General features: G+C 32.2%; 1 protein-coding gene across 6 annotated transcripts in view; it reads right to left on the minus strand.

Annotated features, from left to right (window-relative positions):
• The window catches only part of LOC124543216, a 70,614-nt gene that overhangs the window by 19,371 nt on the left and 33,064 nt on the right, over positions 1 to 18,179 (minus strand). For all 6 annotated transcript variants that reach the window (XM_047121339.1, XM_047121342.1, XM_047121343.1 and 3 more), the window contains exons 9-10: positions 11,323 to 11,465; positions 8,099 to 8,147 (exon numbers count right to left, since the gene is read on the minus strand). In XM_047121339.1, the coding sequence (XP_046977295.1) occupies positions 8,099 to 8,147; positions 11,323 to 11,465 (192 nt within the window). The remainder of the gene's footprint in view (positions 1 to 8,098; positions 8,148 to 11,322; positions 11,466 to 18,179) is intronic.

Below are 18,179 nucleotides of genomic sequence, written 5' to 3' on the forward strand. Positions count from 1 at the left end.
ATGACAACGCGTAAAGATAAAAATTGGGAGAAATCTTTGGCATTTCGACAAGACTTATTAGTGGTCACGACATAATCGTTTGTTTGTTTATTTATTTCATTCAATATCTAAAGCAAGCTCATCGACGCTAAGGTCACAATAACGTCATCTAGAACCTCGTGTGACGTAACATTAAATCTAGGTGATACATATCCGAGGAGCGGAAATAGTACAGCTAAAATTATTTATAGTTAGTTGGCTTATGAATCCATAAATTTGTGCACAAGGATAACCAAAGCAACAAATGTATTTATAATTATTTATTAGGTTGCAGTGAACGTCTAAATATTGCAATTAATAATTTATTTACTACCTAACAAATCCTGGGTTAGTATTGAAAATAAACTCAAATGGTTTTATAGTTAAGCAATGCACGATAACAAAATACAAAACACATACGACTTGACAATATCGGGATCGTGTAAACAGTGTAAGACATCAGTTTCGAATTGCCCCAAAGATAATATAACACTGATCTGTCAAGGTGAAGTCTTGTCTTAGTGTGAAATTGCTTAAGAAGATATTTAATATTATTATTGATGTTCATTCGGCATACGCGTCAAAAATAATTTGAAATAAACACCTTTTGTGTCTTTGTTCTCTTTGTTTAAAATTAAAAACCCGTGCTTTACCACAATTATGTTAAGTAATTGCAAGAATACTTTCATTTCGGGACTTGAAAGTGCTTTTCATTATTAAGTGATACTAATAAACACAAACTAAAAATGTTTATGCATTACTGAAGCTGAAAACGTCAAGCCGCGCGTGTAAATGACAAGACGCAGACTAAGCGTGGGAGATGTAAACAAGCCGACACCTTTTAGTAACCAGTCGGCAAGAAACGCTTTCCACGCTCGGCCGACTGCCTCGAACTCTTTGATAAGCTCGATAGAGTAGACGGACTCCTCGTCGTCTTCGACGGCGAGAGCAGGATTGTCCGAGAAGTAGTGTAGGCGCAGCATGCGCAGGGCACGGGCGGCGCATCGCCCGCCGCCACTCGGTGCGGCCCGCCGCGCCTCCCACGGCTCACTGCTAATTATAATACTCGAGTGCGCGGGCCACAGCCGATGCGCCTCACCGCGCCCGATACGCACTCGTTGCGAGTCGCGACGAACTTGAAACAAGCCACGCTTGCCACTCGGCGCGCCCGCATCGGCGTCCGCGCACTGCCACCGTTTGGCGTTCCACACCGGCCGGCCTACGCCCACCCCGCTGTACTGGGGAGACGCGACTACATCGTACCCGATACTCTACTACTCTTATGTGTATATTTCACTAAGCTAAATATAGTCTGCACCTGATCCAATTATATCACGAACTCAGTGTCAGTAACTTAATCTATAATAACAATCAAAATCACACACGAGCGTGTATTCAGTGTAAATATAAACAATTTCATTTTTTAATATATATTCTGTTCAAATATGTTAAGTTTGGTGTATTCGGACAAACGACAATTTAATTGTGGAAGGAGCACTAGGATGCACATGGTGTGCAGATTAAAATACAAAAACATTATAGTGTTATCTCAGAATAACTAGCGAAATGTGAAGCATTCTTATTACATTGTTGAACATTGTACAAATTATAAATACTGCTATTGCAAACCGTACGACCGCATGGCTATAGCGTAGTTAGGACGCAAGAATTGATCTTTATTTAATGTTCCTCTTAGTGAGTACTTGTACTTTTAGGTACGTAAATTAATAAGAAATTTGACACATGTTTAAGTTGATTACAGTTTTCACGGTAAACAAGTGATATAATTAAAAAAATAAAAGGATCTTCCTCCTTCCGGTAATGAGATTGTCGCCGAGGTTATATTAATTGTAATATCAGACACATGTATTAACCTTCAAAGACAAGAGTCGTGACATAACACGGAAACTGGTAGTAGATCTATGGCCCCAAATACGAAATTTATACATTTTATACTTACAACTTCAGCATTTTGAAAAAAATTCTATAAAGCCACGTCTAATATTTTTATTGCGCCATATATTTGAGTTTGTATACATTAAATATAAAAAGAATAATTTATATCACACCTTTCAATAACAGTAACTGGTCTTGATGTACGATGTTATAACGCATCCTAAACAATATAATAACAACAGATGTAATATATCAAAGCCGAAGAACTACCAGCTAGTTGAACTAATAAAATTAACCACACACTATGGCGGAATAAATAATATATCGCGTTTATCGTATCACAGTAGTCGTAAACATTACACACAATCAAACTGTCAACATGACATTTTACAACAGATAATAAAAAAGGCCGTTTTCGTTTAAAAATACACATAGCGACAATTCTGTTTGTTTTGATAACAGTCGGCTAAACTAAACTTATCATTTACTCGTTATATAGGCTTTTTTGTTTTATGACGTAACGTTGTTGGTTAGTTTTTTTTTTATTTTCAGAGGCCACGAATCATATATAAATGCAAATTTTAATCGTCAACCAACAACAGATATTAGAATTACTTGACGAATTTAATTTGCATTGTAATATTATTGTATGTAGATGATTTTTTTGAAATAGCAACACATCAACCGTACCAATTTAAAACATTTAGCTTTAAACTTACATAATAATATAATTATGATTTGAACTCTATATAGAGTAACAATTCAAATTTACGAAATAAATAAAATTATCACAGAATGATTTATTAATAAGGTTAAAACAAACAAAGCTTTAGTAGATATTTTAGAATTATTTTGAATATATCCGAGCAGACCAAGACACATGCGACACAATAGAAAACCAAAACGTGCATCTAAGCTTAAAAGACGAGGCCTTGGAAACAAGTTCAAGAGATGAAGGTCTCGATCAAAGAACAGACTTCAATATGCCTCAAAACACGTGAATTGATTTTACATTCATTGTATTTACATAATGATATGAAATGATAAATATATATTGATTTTATTTATTAGTTAGATAAACTAAGAACATTTTTATTGAAGGACTCCTTTAATGTAATACTCCACGGTTCAGGAAATATAATTACGGGCAAAGTGCACTCCCTGCAACCTTTATAATATTCAAAGCGATACGATAAAATTATATTATATGGGCTTCCTATTTTAGATTAATTATTATAACATATTTTGACCAATTACGATGAAAGTTAGTATGTGTATTTTTCGTGTTTTGTACCAACTACTTTACTGGAACTCACCGCCAGATGGCATTGCGCGTTAATTTCTGTACCGTTCAAACGATCGCTATGACTATTAGTTTAGTTAGATCGTCATATCTTGTTAGACAATTATAACATATCTATGAACGAAGCATTACATTTACAAATCGCTTATATTCTTCTATTTTACACTACCTACAATTTACCTAGTTATATTTTACTAAGTTACAAAATTATTAACCATAAATTTGCTCAATCAAGCATTGCGCCTCTCTATATTAAATTATCGAAGTTGTAATAAAATAAACTTTATAAATATTATAAACTATATACCTTTACTCACTTTACGCTTACGCACACTAAGACGTCTTGGAAGAAGTAATACCAATTTAACGGGATGGGGTGCGCCTTCGTAATTAGATAGGTCAATAACTACCCTTACAATCGCTTAGTATCATATAGAACAACATACGCCCAGTTTTGCTAGTATAACTTAATATTAATATTTCATATAAATCTAAAGAAAATTTATACTGCAACTGAACACATAGACTTGTTATGGTTTTGAATAAAGATATGAATACATTGAAAATACGTAGATTAAATTAATAATTTCAGCTCTGTATATTTAAGAATGTGTTTGCTTCAAATGTTTATACTCATTTAAAGAGTTTATTTCAAAAACCACTTTTTGCCATTTTACAGCTCAGAGGTGAGTTTTGGATTTGTTCTTACATAATAGCTCAACATACCAATTTCAATTACAGCGACCAATCTCAACTGATACTACCAAAATGCAAAGGAGATACAATATTATACAATGTTATGTCTCAAACTACACACTCTTTAATCCCTCAGCCTCACGATTCGACACGAGCGGAGATCGGGCAGACGCAGAACCAGTGATTTAGGTTCTTCCCGAGGCACAGGAGAGTAAGCAATTTTAATCTTAACTTCTTTAAGAAAAAATCTTAATAGAAAAACTAGAGATCTTTAAGTGCCTCTACCCAGAAGTGGCCCTACCTAAAAGTCATTTACTGATAATAACCAATCAAATTACAAATCATCCCAAGTTTCTTACTTACAATGTTATTCGTGGAACTAGAATTTTCTTTGTTTTTACTTGAGAATGCTTACCTTCAGCTGAGTAGTCTCGACAATCGAAATTACCACTTTAGGAAATATAAATCGTTTAATACACCGTCATTTCGCAGGCTAACAAGATATTTGTAGATATGATCTTTGAGTAGTAATTACACTGGGTCACTCATTATTCCTACCGGAACATGTATTCATACAAAGTACAAAACTTAATCAACATTAGGTACTTGTAATATGTTGATTGTTATTAAAACGAAATAAAATATTTCATGACACAGTTTATTAATCTGTTTAGATTTATAGATATCATTGATAGGTTTGGATATTATTTTATTAATTCCCAATATTTAATCTTACGCAATTGTTATCGAAATGAAATCGTACGTAGACATATGAACTGCTTATGCCCGATATTTTATATCAAATAAAGGTATGGTAGATTATTTATAAAATGCGTTTGTGAAATTGAAATAAGTATGAAAGATAGCATATAATATTAACATTACTTTATCATGCACGTGTGTGTATAACAATTGGTATTGTCCGATCGTTTTGTATTGTCTGCGCTTATAAATTTCTAGTGTATCAAAAAAGTAATTTGAGTAACAAAAATGACCTACACATATGCAACAATGTGCACATTCTCTTTCATAATTATTTATTTATATACTAAGTTGCAATATAATACAATTGAAAACGTTCTTACATTTTTAATAATTTCGTCTACGTAATACATTATATTTATTGTGTGTTCAGGCATATTTTTATTTTTATGGATGATTTTGCATTGGATTCACTCTCCAAGGCTAGGTATTGGATTTTATTCAGAGTCAATACTGAAGCGTAACTTCGAACATTATTATTTGGGAGGTGAATATGCAAACACTTTGCATTTCTACGCACTGTGTCAAAAGTCAAAACAAAAAGTGTAAATATATAAACTTTAAAATTTCAACACAATCGCACCAACGCTGGATGAACGTAGAATACCTACAGATACAAGCATTATTTTTGTTCGAAGATTTGGAATGATTGTTTATCTCTATTTTTATTGTTTTCATAAAAAGAAAAACGTTTGTATTTCTTTATTACTATTTTGTGGTGGAAAAATATTATTGTTGTTTAGATTATCATCTCATCAATATCGTAACGCCATACCATTTCAACGTCACCGCTCGTCAAAGAACTATTTTCGTTTTTAAATCCGTTCGGTGACCGTCTCTGTATATAAATAACCACTTCCGTCAGCATTTTGCGCGCTATAGACAATCCTTACGGGAAACATTTATAAAGACAATAATTATGAGTATAAAATATATACGATTGTTTTTGTATTGTCCGCGTTTTACATTTCTAATAAATCGAAAAAGTAGAATAATAAAAATGACCTACATATATTCATATTCACACTTAACCATTTTATATATTATATAAATTGCTTAATCTGTGTTTAGGCGTATTTTATTTTTAAATATGATTTCGCATTGGTTCACTATACAGAGCATTAATAAAATATTATGATTGTTTAAAGTGATTCTGGATATGTAAATATTAGCAATAGAGCAACAAACATTATAGAGTACAAGTGTTTGTGCAAGTACAGGTGCATTCTCTGTTACGTCACTACGACGCGATCGACGCGAGGTAACGTACACCTCTTAATGCGCTAACACACTGTCAACTTCCTAAATCCTGACTTGTATTTTTGATAATCCTGAAGCACCCCATTTCAAACTAGGACCTCAAGAACTGCACGGTCAGACTTCTTTATTGACTTCCAGGTAGAATATGTTACATGCGCATACTTTACAATTGTATTTAACTTTTAAATGTTAAAAAAGAGTAACTACTGATTTTCTTGTATGCTACTTTCGGTGGAATCTACATTCCGAACCGATGATAGTTTCAGTTGATCTATATTAATATTTTATACGTGAAAGTAACTCTGTCTTGATGTATAAACTAAAGTAATATAGAAGTTTTTTAATAATCGGTCAAATAGATAGTATTAGTTTTAAATCTGGATAAATAAATAACCAAACGTAACTATGTATAATAAATGCATGATGTAAATATTTTAAATTTGGCTCGACTATAGTATGAGTATAAGGGTCTAACCGCTATACCGTCTCAAATCATGAACATGCTAGGAACGTGTCTTAGAAAAGTATTTGTATTAAGAAGAAGACCTGTTACGCTGATGAGTGAACCATTGCGTTGCTTCACCCACCATGGTCGTCGTGGGTCATCCACGGAGCGTCAAAATCAAAATATACTTTATTCAAGTAGGCTTTTGTAAGCACTTACGTATCACTAGTAATAGTCGTTTAGGGTGTTGGTTTTCATGTGTCAGGCAATAAAGTACATAGGCAATAAGGACATAGGCCCTTTTTTGGATTTTATGTTTTCTCCAAATTTCATCAAATCGGTGCAGCGGTTTGGTCGTGAAAGAGCTACATACAGACAGAGTTACTTTCACATTTACAATATTAATATGTATCTAAGAATAAAAGTGTGAACAAAGGAATATTATGAGGAACGATACGTTGCATAGTGCAAGCGTAAATACTCGGTACGGGAAGCTTGTTTGAAACGAATGCAGGGGTAAAGAAAATATTTCTTTAGATTCATATTTTTATCTCAAAAAATAATTAATCTGCTCTCGTTCAAAGAACTAGAGTCGGTAATTAATAGAAGACATCATTAGATTACATTTTTATGTATTCTATTAATGTCAGTATAATGTAGACAAAATTAAAAATAAAAAAGAATGTAAGCCTTGTCTCTACATAAAATTTGAAAAAAATGAATGCATCATTTTTAGGCCCACAGAATTTTCAAGCCCATGAGGTAGATGCTAATCTAAAAGAGTACCATGCACTCTCTAGTAGATCGGTGGCTAAATTGTCTTTGGGCTATACTTAATTGGCACTATTTATGGGCGACGATTATAAGTTAATATTTAATGATAGACTCATCGTACCATTTTAAAATATAAAAAAAAAAAGATGTATTACGCGGAATAACACTAAACTTCTATAGGTAACTCTATCTGTATGTCTTTAGGGCAGGGATTTCATACAAAAATAATAAATAACATTGTTACAAAATTGCAGTGGTAAAAGCTTTTGCAGGTCCTGCTGGGTGGATACTATTCGCTCATGGATTATTCTATGACGAAGTATCAATACTGTACATTGCAGTTTTATGATTATAGGGTGCTTTAATGGAGGACACAAATGGTCATAATATCTTGCGCCCCGTGATTGACTATGCAAGTGCTAGACATGGTGTGAAATATATAACTTCATGTGGTGCCTTCGCACTAAATAGACAATTCGCACCATCCTTTATAAAATGGTAGGAATCTAGAGTAAACCTTTCGATAAAAATTAGCTAGCTATTAAAATTCGGACAGAAATACTTTCGCACTGACATATATTTTGATATAAATTATATGAAACGTCGTAAGCCACCTTTGAAGACAATAATCTCATTAGTAACCGTAAATCAATATACTCATTTTTAATTATGTAATATTGAACATAATAAAAAATATAGTTTCCAGCTTACGTACACAGTATAAAGTTATAGTACATAAAACTTTACCTACATTGTATGCTTCGAGTACGAATAGTTCTAGAAATAAACTCAATAATGAACAAAGTATCGGTACTATAAAAGCAATATTGTAGTTATGTATTTTTGTGCACTAAACATTATACATACAAAATAAAAAAAGTTTACATAATTTGAGTTGATTTCTATTTTAAAATACAGAGGAAAAGATCTATAAAAACACTTACCTAGGTCAGAAAGGCTGACTTTTTCCAGGAACGGGTCAGCAACCGGCAACTAAAAGAACAAAACAATTTTATAATCATTTCATATAAATTATTTACAAGTCGAATAAATAATAAAATCATCGAAATTAAAACACAAATAGTTTTTTCAACGAAATACTTGTAATCTATTCGTTTATATAAAAGTAATTCATTATATTATGTGATTTGAATGTACAAGAAAAATAGCATGACCATAAAATAGAGTCTATTCGCCCTGTTCGCGTATATTGAACTCTGCATTTGTCGACATAAACAAGAGTTTTATTGATTTAGAAGTTTAAGATTAAAAAACAAATCCTAAACACAACACTTTCACTTTTATTATAAATCAAATACAAAATAGGGTTTACATAATTGTTTTAAATAACACCTATATGTTACATTGAATATATTGACATATTGATCGCGTATTCACTCGATAAAATAAATTTAATCGCTTGATAAATCGATTTCGATGCAATGGGTTAAGGTCAAGAAATGTACCTACATATAAACTATCGCTGTATATTGTAGGTCTCGTATGCGGCTTTGCTGTTCATTTCATTATTAAAAACGAAGCATATTTTTATACAATCCACATATAAAGCATTACATGATTAAACACAATAACTTTTTTCACGAATCAAAACATTTAATAATGGATTCTTTATAAGAAGTTGCGATCGATTATATAAATAAATACTGTATTGTAAAATCGAATTGTTTTAGTTCACTTGCTATAGAAGAATGTTCTTGAAATACATGACTAACCACCTCCGTACGATAATAAGCAACAATGACGACATACATATAAATAATGCGTTATAATGTACATATATGACATTGTATAGTACGACACAACTTAGATGTGTCGATTTATGCAACAGAAATATCTCCCTGTCGCGCCATTCGACACTATTCGTCGCTATATAGTCCAAGATTTTTAGATATCCGCTCTGCATAAAATTCATCTACCTACGCGATTTTTCGATTGGATTATATCAGACTCCTGAGTATAAAACCGAGTTTCAGTCCGAAGAAAACCGAAGAAATCTTTTTTGTAGAGAACAAAATTTCCCAACTTTTTTATACCAAACTTTTCCCCCTATTGTTGATATTTTCCGATATGTTTAAATATAAACCATTTTTTTTGTTTTTGTAAAGTAACTCAATAATTTTGGGGGGCACCGTCGGACATAATCCAATCGAAAAATCACGTAGAAGGATTTTATGCAGAGCGGACCGATTTTTAGTGCTAAAATTCCAGGACTAATAGATTTTCGCGTCAGTTTAACCCGAGAAAGCAAGTGCATGTTAATCGACGTGTCAAATTGACAAATATATTACAAGTTATAACGTTAGTGTAAAGATCATATTCACATAAGAAATAAATATTGATAATTTGGGCTAGCGTACTTAATTCGGATGTGATCGGTTTAACAATTTTTTCGATGCTCGTCTAAGTTGTGTCGCACTGTACGGACACCGATTCGTCGTCAAAGAAAAATACGCAATTATATCATCAGCCGCTGTACAACAACAACAGCCTGTAAATCCCCACAGTTGGGCTAAAGGCCTCCTCTCCCTTTGAGGAGAAGGTTTGGAACATATTCCACCACGCTGATCTAATGCGGGTTGGTGGAATACACATGTGGCAGAATTTCTATGAAATTTGTCACATGCAGGTTTCCTCACGATGTTTTCCTTCACCGCTGAGCACGAGATGAATTATAAAGACAAATTAAGCACATGAATCAGCGGTGCTTGCCTGGGTTTGAACCCGCAATCATTGGTCAAGATGCACGCGTTCCAACCACTGGGCCATCTCTGCTCAGCCGCTGTACGATGTTTATCAATTAACTTTGACTTATAAACTATGAAAGTTTTCCTCATAAAATAATATTGAGCGGTTTGTTTACGTAGAGTAAAACGACAGCGATTAAGATTGAATACTTATATAAAATTATGACTTAACCGGATTCCATCTGAGTGACTACAAAATAATTTAGATATGAATTTCATAAACATAGATAGTACACGATTTATTTGTTACACGCAGTTTTAATTATGTTTAATAGATAATTTTAATTAAGTAGTTTATTTATAAATTATTAATCAATGAGAGTGAAGAATCTGACAGCTTTACACATATATGTATTTAGAAGGTTGTTAGTAAAACAATAAGGGTTTCTTTCGAATTTCAAAATCATAAGAATAGATAAATCGATATATGACTAAATATACGTTATACTATTATGTTATACAAGAGACCCACCCGGTTCGCATGGATACTGTTTATTACGATTGATTTATTTAATGATTTTTCCACTGGTGACAGGAGGGCTGGTTCGTTTTTTGCCCAAAGAATCGGAATTGCGATTCAACGGGGAGATGCTCCTAGCATTTATGCCACCATTGCACGCGGACAAGATTTATTCAGTAACTATTTTTAATTCATATTTGTATATATTTAAACATTTAAAATGTATTCATTAGTCTTTATAAATATGTCATTAATAAGAAATGTATATAGTATGTAAGTTGGTTAAGAGTCCTAAGTTTAATGTGAAACATGGATCAAAATTATTCCACGTCTTATAGATTCTAATTAAGATAATTTTAACTGGCATGATTTAAGCTTTATTATTGTAGTCAGTTCTCCGACCGCCAGTTTCCTTATTGTGTCTTCTAAGGTTTAGTCTATAAACTTACGAAAATTGCAATTAGGTATAAAATCGTTATGGATCAACCATTTGATTTGATTAACCTCGTTGATCGCATCTTTTATTAATGAAATCTGCATCAAAATCCATTCAGTAATTAATGTAAATGAAGCTGAGCTATAGACAGACGCAAAAAGTACTAATAATAATCCATAAATTAATTTATAGATAATTTATAAATGTATCTAACATAGACTTCTGTGTCACATTTTATTATAATTAAACTGATTAAAAGAAAGTAACATAATTATTATACCGCTCAGATTACAAAATACCAGTCAACGGAATAAAAAATAAAAAATGATTTTCTAAAGTTGTTTCGGCTTTGTTTTTAATTAAACTAAAATCCCCTAACACTATTTCAACCCGTAAATCGTGAAGCATTGTTTCCCCTCTTGCAATTTAACAAACGACGCGCTGAAGAAATCGTACCTTGATACTGTATCACATTCGTGTAAAGTTTTAATGATTCTGGTAACTCACCCCCCTCGAATCTCTAAACAATATGGCTGCATGATGGGGATCAAGGAAGGCGTCAGATGCGCGGTGGCGCGCAGTGGGAACGTTGCCGAGTGATGAGCGACGCTTCTCCGCCTCTTGTGACGCTGCCCGCCGTAAATAAGCCCCTGTTTACATAAAATAAAATTTACCATATACTATGAAACATAATATGTATTACACAATTACCATATTTACATTACAAAGACCCTGGGTGTATTTTTTGGTTTATTTGAGAATCTTTATCATTTAAAGCTTATACAAATGTTACAGAGATAAAATCATATAGTAGTCACCGTCGCGGCTGTCTGGACATTACACGTAAACGTCTATATATTAGATTATAGGTATATATTCACGCTTATAACAGTAACCACTGTCACTGTAAGGATTCGCTTTACTTAAGTCTATTCGTGAGTTTTTTAAATTATAAAGTAAATATGTAACTAGATAATTATGTATGTCAATTTTTGCATTACTAATTTAAATAAAAAAAAATTGCATAATCTTAATTAATAAATGTGGAAGTTTAATATATTGAAATAATAATAAGGCACTATGAGTACTTTATCAGAACCGCGGAGTTAATATCGCATTATAAATAGTAATTGTATTGATTTATAATTGCTTATTCTGACATTTTGTTTCCTTAGGGATCTTCCTTTATTTATAAATTATTAATTGTAAAACATAATTATTCTAGTCTTATGCTTAGTTAAGAATTCAAGCATACGATAAGAATCTCCGAGTAGAATATACCGACTACTCATTGGGCAGACAAAAATCACTCGAGACTTGTTTGATCACTTATTTGATCATCGCTACGTAGAGTAACGAGTTATTACAAACTGACAACTTTTTCTGATTGGCCCTATTATTTTATTCTTCTATAAAAATTAAATACTCTTTTATGTACATTGTTGAAAAAAAATCGAATAAAAACTAAGCTAAACGAAACGTAAATGAGTTTTGTATTATATGATAATAAACCGAACAAAAATACTTGACAATGAAAATGTAAACCATTCGATTTGCTGATTCAACCGATTATCGATGCTACAGCCTGTGAAATTCAAGGGAAAATGTCTTTGTCAAATCTATTTTAAATATACGTATTTATTCAAAAAAAACAATTTACTACACTGATAAACAGAAGTTACATACGATACTACAATAAATGAATAAAACAAGAGTTGCTGAGTAAAGGAACATTCAAAATTCTGTTAACGCTTAAAAATAAACGCGTTTTGTGATTATTTAATGATTTTTATTATAATAATGTGAATCGGACTTTGGTGTGTCAAGTTGTGCCGGGAACTGGTTTTCTTTATTACATAAGCCGACATTCTTCAATGAATTAATAAATTTATGAATTAATAATAACACATATTGAACAGATTTGACACCATCATCTAAGTTTGCTTATGTCTTTTAACCTTTCCAATTACCTACACCTCGACCATGCCCTTTTACGACATTTGCAGAAATCGTCGAAATTAAAAGTTCCTTGTGAAAGCTGCCTAAACGTAAGCAGCTTAAATTGCTAGTCTGTTAAAAAGCTCGCCGTTATATGTCTATCTTTGCGAGGCCGAGGCGGGTTGCTATTAACGACAATTGTAAGCTTTGCGCCAAATAGGAAGAGTGCTGCCAACTTCATACCCTGTCTTCGACCACTTTTATAGAAAAGTACTAAGGGGAGTAATTTTAAGAACTTTTATAGTATACTACAGCAAAACATATTAACTACAGCATATAATTCTAATTCATTGTATAAATATATATTATTATTAATTACGACTCGCGTCTTTTATAAATTTTAGACACTAAACACAGTATGTTTTATATCTGTAAAGAAACTCAAGGAATGGTACAAATATGTAATTTGTGACGTAACATATAAATAAAGAACACTATTTGTCCTCCTTGCTTTTAAAGACCTTCTGTTGTGATGAAACTTTCATATGTTTTGGCGTTCCTAACTTAAAGATAAATATATTTCGTAATATATTTATAGTTTAATATAAGCTTTCTAAGATTCTTATTATATCCTTTCAAAACCTTTTTAATAAAAATTCAATAAATATTAACGTTTGTATAGAACGTCATTCACAAATTTCTGGTCCAAACTTGATTTATAACATAAAAATTAGTAATGAAATGAAACACTCATATTAAGGCGATTAAGTAGTTAATTAACACGGCAGATGTCCAAATTGGATCAAGGTAATTTGAGGAGTAATTAAATTAACACAATGTCGTTTTTCCTCGATAGTCTGACAAGATATTGTAACAAAATTGAACCAAGCTGAAAATATTAACTAAACAAATGTAAAAGTAGGAACTTTGTCACACGATCACAATCCAGATACTAGATATATTGCTGTTACTCTAAAATATTAAAGCCTAGCTACATCTCAAGCACAAATATCCATCGATATAAAGCGAATTCAAACATTTTTAAGATACAATTATTTCGATTGGATAATTAAATCGTCTACGAGTATCCCAGCCGTTGGTTATCCCGCATGCACTTTAGACGAGTCATGCGTTCTCAATAAATTGTTCATAATCAAGTACCTTGTAGACCTACATAATATGACATACAAGGTAGGTAGCATAGTTTATTTATTTAAAACCACATACCAAGTTACTAGAATGTATTGTCCACTATCTCTTGATAATATTAAGTTGTATGGCAAATCTTACTTTTTTCCTTTCCCTTATTGAACATTTTCAATTTTCTCGATACCGAAAAGAATCCCTTACGAGTTTCCTCATCAATATTATTATCATCATCATCATTCACTTTCCTTATTGTATTTTTAATCGGTGGAACGCATAGATAATTTCAATAATGCACTTTCTAATATTTTCTCAAATGCTTCATTTAACCCACTAGGAGATCTGTATACGCATACAACAATGAAAAAACTGTGGCGATTGGTTACCAACACTAATGTTTACCTAATCGCCTAAATGCTTGAATGTATACTAATAAGCAAGACGACTTAATGGGCACTTATGACATCGACTGCTTGAGAGAGTGCGAATCGGTTCAACTTCTGCCAGAACCTCATGGCTACAACTGAGACTGAACTAACCCTTATTATGCAAAAGACCTTCAAAGAAATATAGAAGAAGATAAAAGCCTGACCTTATCTCCTATTGAGGAGACAATTTCAAACTTATTCCATAGCCAAGGGGGTTATGCCTGCAATCTTCGGTTAAGATTTTTTTATTCTAATCATTGGAACATCACGGCTCGCCGTCATCGACAACATACAGTGTCAAGGGCTAATAGTAAATACTTCGCTTCCAGTAGTTTTAGGTGAACGAGATGGTTATAAATATTAATTAGAAGTCAGTTTTTCAGCAACCAAGCATTGTATGCATAATGACATGTCTCGTTAAATATGCTAATACACCCACACCCTTGTAAATTTCATGTTTCGAGGAAGGTTAGTGTTTCTTAATAAATAATATAAATAATAAAAAAAAGCTAAACTGGCTTAATATAACGAGTGCTCACACAGTGATCGAAATTAAACCTTTTTTGAAACATTGTGGAAAACTTATGAACGTTTTGTGTATGAAAACAAACATATATTTGTTTTTTCTCTTAATTCCATCTATTCTTTAGAAAATATACTAACAAAGCAATAGCAACCAAAAAAATAGATCGGTTGACAACCAGCTGAGAAAACTATTTTGTCATAGCACATTTATACCAATTTATATGTATAAGATAAGCAATATGTTAATATGGTTTATAGCGACCACTAGTATTAAGACGAACTAAGTCATTTGAAATACGTACAACCGATTGAAAGTTAAAACTTTATTCTTTTAAAATACAAACATAGACGCTTCAACCCATAGTTTCCACACACTAGTCATATTTCTTTGTTTCATACGATACAGAAGTCCTTTAAAACGTTCGACGTGACGGCATTCACGTATCATTTTCTTTGAGCATTTTTTTCTTTATCTTCATTAATATAGTGAATATAAACGACAAGTACATTATAAAAACGTTCGCATTTTGTTTAATTCTTACGCTTACTAAATCGTGTTACTATTTTTAACATATAACGATACTCATTATAATATTAAAGTATTAATATATTTAAAAAAGAATCAACATATATAAATTCCTTATTATCACAAATATTAATTGACTACATACCTATACATCATCATTTCTGTTACAATGATAATTAATTTTTATGTGTTTACGCGGATAATGTATATACTATACCATATTCCAATGACAGAAAGAGGTGAGATAAATAAACCTCGGATTTACATATTCCATGCGATTTGCTAATAGCTTTGCAATATTATGTACTACAAATAATTCTTGATTAAATATATCTTTGTTTATAATACAATAATATTCCACTTAACTACTTACATCTTTTATTTTACTTCCAAGGTTACGATGGCAAAAAACGTAATTTTTTTTACAAATTATAGATCAACGTTATGGATTATTTGAAATTTCGACCAATGACGTCATTTAAATTTAAGATCAAAGTTGTTTATACACCTACACTTCTGACATTGCAATTAGCCATACCTATAAAATAATAACGTTTAAATAAAATTATATCAAATTAAGATCGATGAGAAAGCATGAACTAAACTAGGTTCCGTAGTTATAATATAAAAAATACACTCAATACATTAATAGATCCTTGATAGACATTGTTACGCTTTTAAATATGGTTTCCGTGTAACAGGATTGATTATTGTAGTGCATTTGAAGACTTTAAAGAGTTAAATTTATATAACAAATAAAAACATAATATTTTATTTAATGATTTAATTTAAATTAGAAGTTGAGATCGAAGAAAATGATATTTTCCGAATATGACAGAACATTTTTATGAAAAAGAAAATCGATATTAATTATTGAATTAATCGATTTTATTAAACAGTTATTTTACAACCTTCGTGGTTAAGGAAATTATAAAAGGAGTGATAACAAAATAGCAGTATAACGTTTTAATAGCTATTTCCCTAAATTGGCAATCACTTAGTTATAAGATAAGGAAGAAGTGAATAGATGAAACGATCTAATCAAAGCAATCGCTTTTTTTTCTTTATTGTATAACAATTGTATCTTTTACGTGCTATTTTATTTCAATGGCATTGACATCAGATTAACATCATATAATATATTTAATTTAAATCAATTTTGTGCGACACAATTTTTCACCGATAACGTATATCGACTTGACAACAATGAATTTGTTGTACGTGTCTTCACTGTGGTTTATAATAAACAAGGAGGTCTGTCTACGAAACCATAAAAACTACACAACATACATATTTCAGAGACACGATTTAACATTTCCGTATACACTGACAACTAGAGCGAGTTTACGCTGGACGCGATGCTTATGCTTAAACAAATATGACCTTAGGCGGTAAAATAGGACATCCTATTCGACATTAATAGACATAAGACTGACTATATTATATTTAAATCCGCCTTTCCAATAAAGATGCATTGAGATCATATAAAGGATAATGGTCAAATTAACATAAATATGTATTACCTTCTTGAAGTATTGTTTCAAATATTTGATATGTCGCTTCGCAATCCTCAAGTACGGACCGTCTTAAGCCCTTTTGAATGTGATCCCCATCTAATGACTTTGAACGTGAACGAAATTCATCCTTTTGAGGCATTCGATCGGTGCTGGTCGTTGGGACAGCACATGATCCTCGTCGACCTTCATTTGATTCATGTCGCCAATGTCCAACTTTTTTACTAAATGTCCGGATTATTTCTTGTATAGAGTGGTGTTTATGCCTGTGACCACTAGAAACACTAGAACCCGAACCTCGCCTTTCGCTGGAATATGGGTGATCTTTACTACCGGTAGCACTTTCCGCTAATTTCTGAGCGAAACTTTTATTATCAAAGCGACTTTTAAAAGGTGCATGCGATAATTTTGTATTACTTATTTCACCATATTTCTCGCACTTACTGTACTCATTCTCTTGTATATCGTCCATGACTTCATTATAAAGAGGCGATACAAAGTGACGATAATCCTGACGTGGTGCTTGGTAAGCATTCGTGCTCGACTGATATCGGTCCTCATCAACTCGCTTCGCTTTGGGGTCGAAGTTGTGAGAATGTTGGTTATGATGTGGAGATGGTGATCCGTGCCCCTCCATTACATCGCGGAAATAACTTGAAAAATTAGGGTATCTGTCTCGAGGACTTGATGCTGTTTCTAATGGACTACCTCGGAGACTTCGATGCGTGCAACTACCACGTCTATTGATAGGAATTGCCTTTGAAGATGTCTCGTTTACAGATGAGTGAGAATCAGTCGAGCTTAACGTAGAGCACCAACTCTCAAAACTGTCACCCTTTTCTATGGGGGGCGTGGATTCTCTTGAATGGTGTTTATGAAGAAAATGCGATATGCCGTGCATTTTTTCAGTTTATATTTACATTTATTCCCACTAAAGTTTAGTTCGATCTATTTTCTTAAAATCAAATATAAAGATTGCGCTGTTCCAATCGAATTCTGGTTAAACCAAAACTAATTATAAAGAAAATAATAAATTTAATAAAACCATAAATTACAACTTACATTAAGAGTATTCATAGAAATCGGTAATTTCTACAACATCAAATCGTAATTCCTACAATATTATGAATTATTACGAACATTGAAATTTGTATAGTTTGTAACTACTACCAATACGTACTCGTATACTTAAACATTTTGTTGACCATAATTATTTTGATTAAAAAACATTACTTAAGCCATGTATTGTGCAATAACGACGGAAACCAAACAATATTCAGATAACAT

The sequence above is a fragment of the Vanessa cardui genome, chromosome Z, assembly GCF_905220365.1.
Source record: "Vanessa cardui chromosome Z, ilVanCard2.1, whole genome shotgun sequence".
NCBI lineage: Eukaryota > Metazoa > Arthropoda > Insecta > Lepidoptera > Nymphalidae > Vanessa > Vanessa cardui.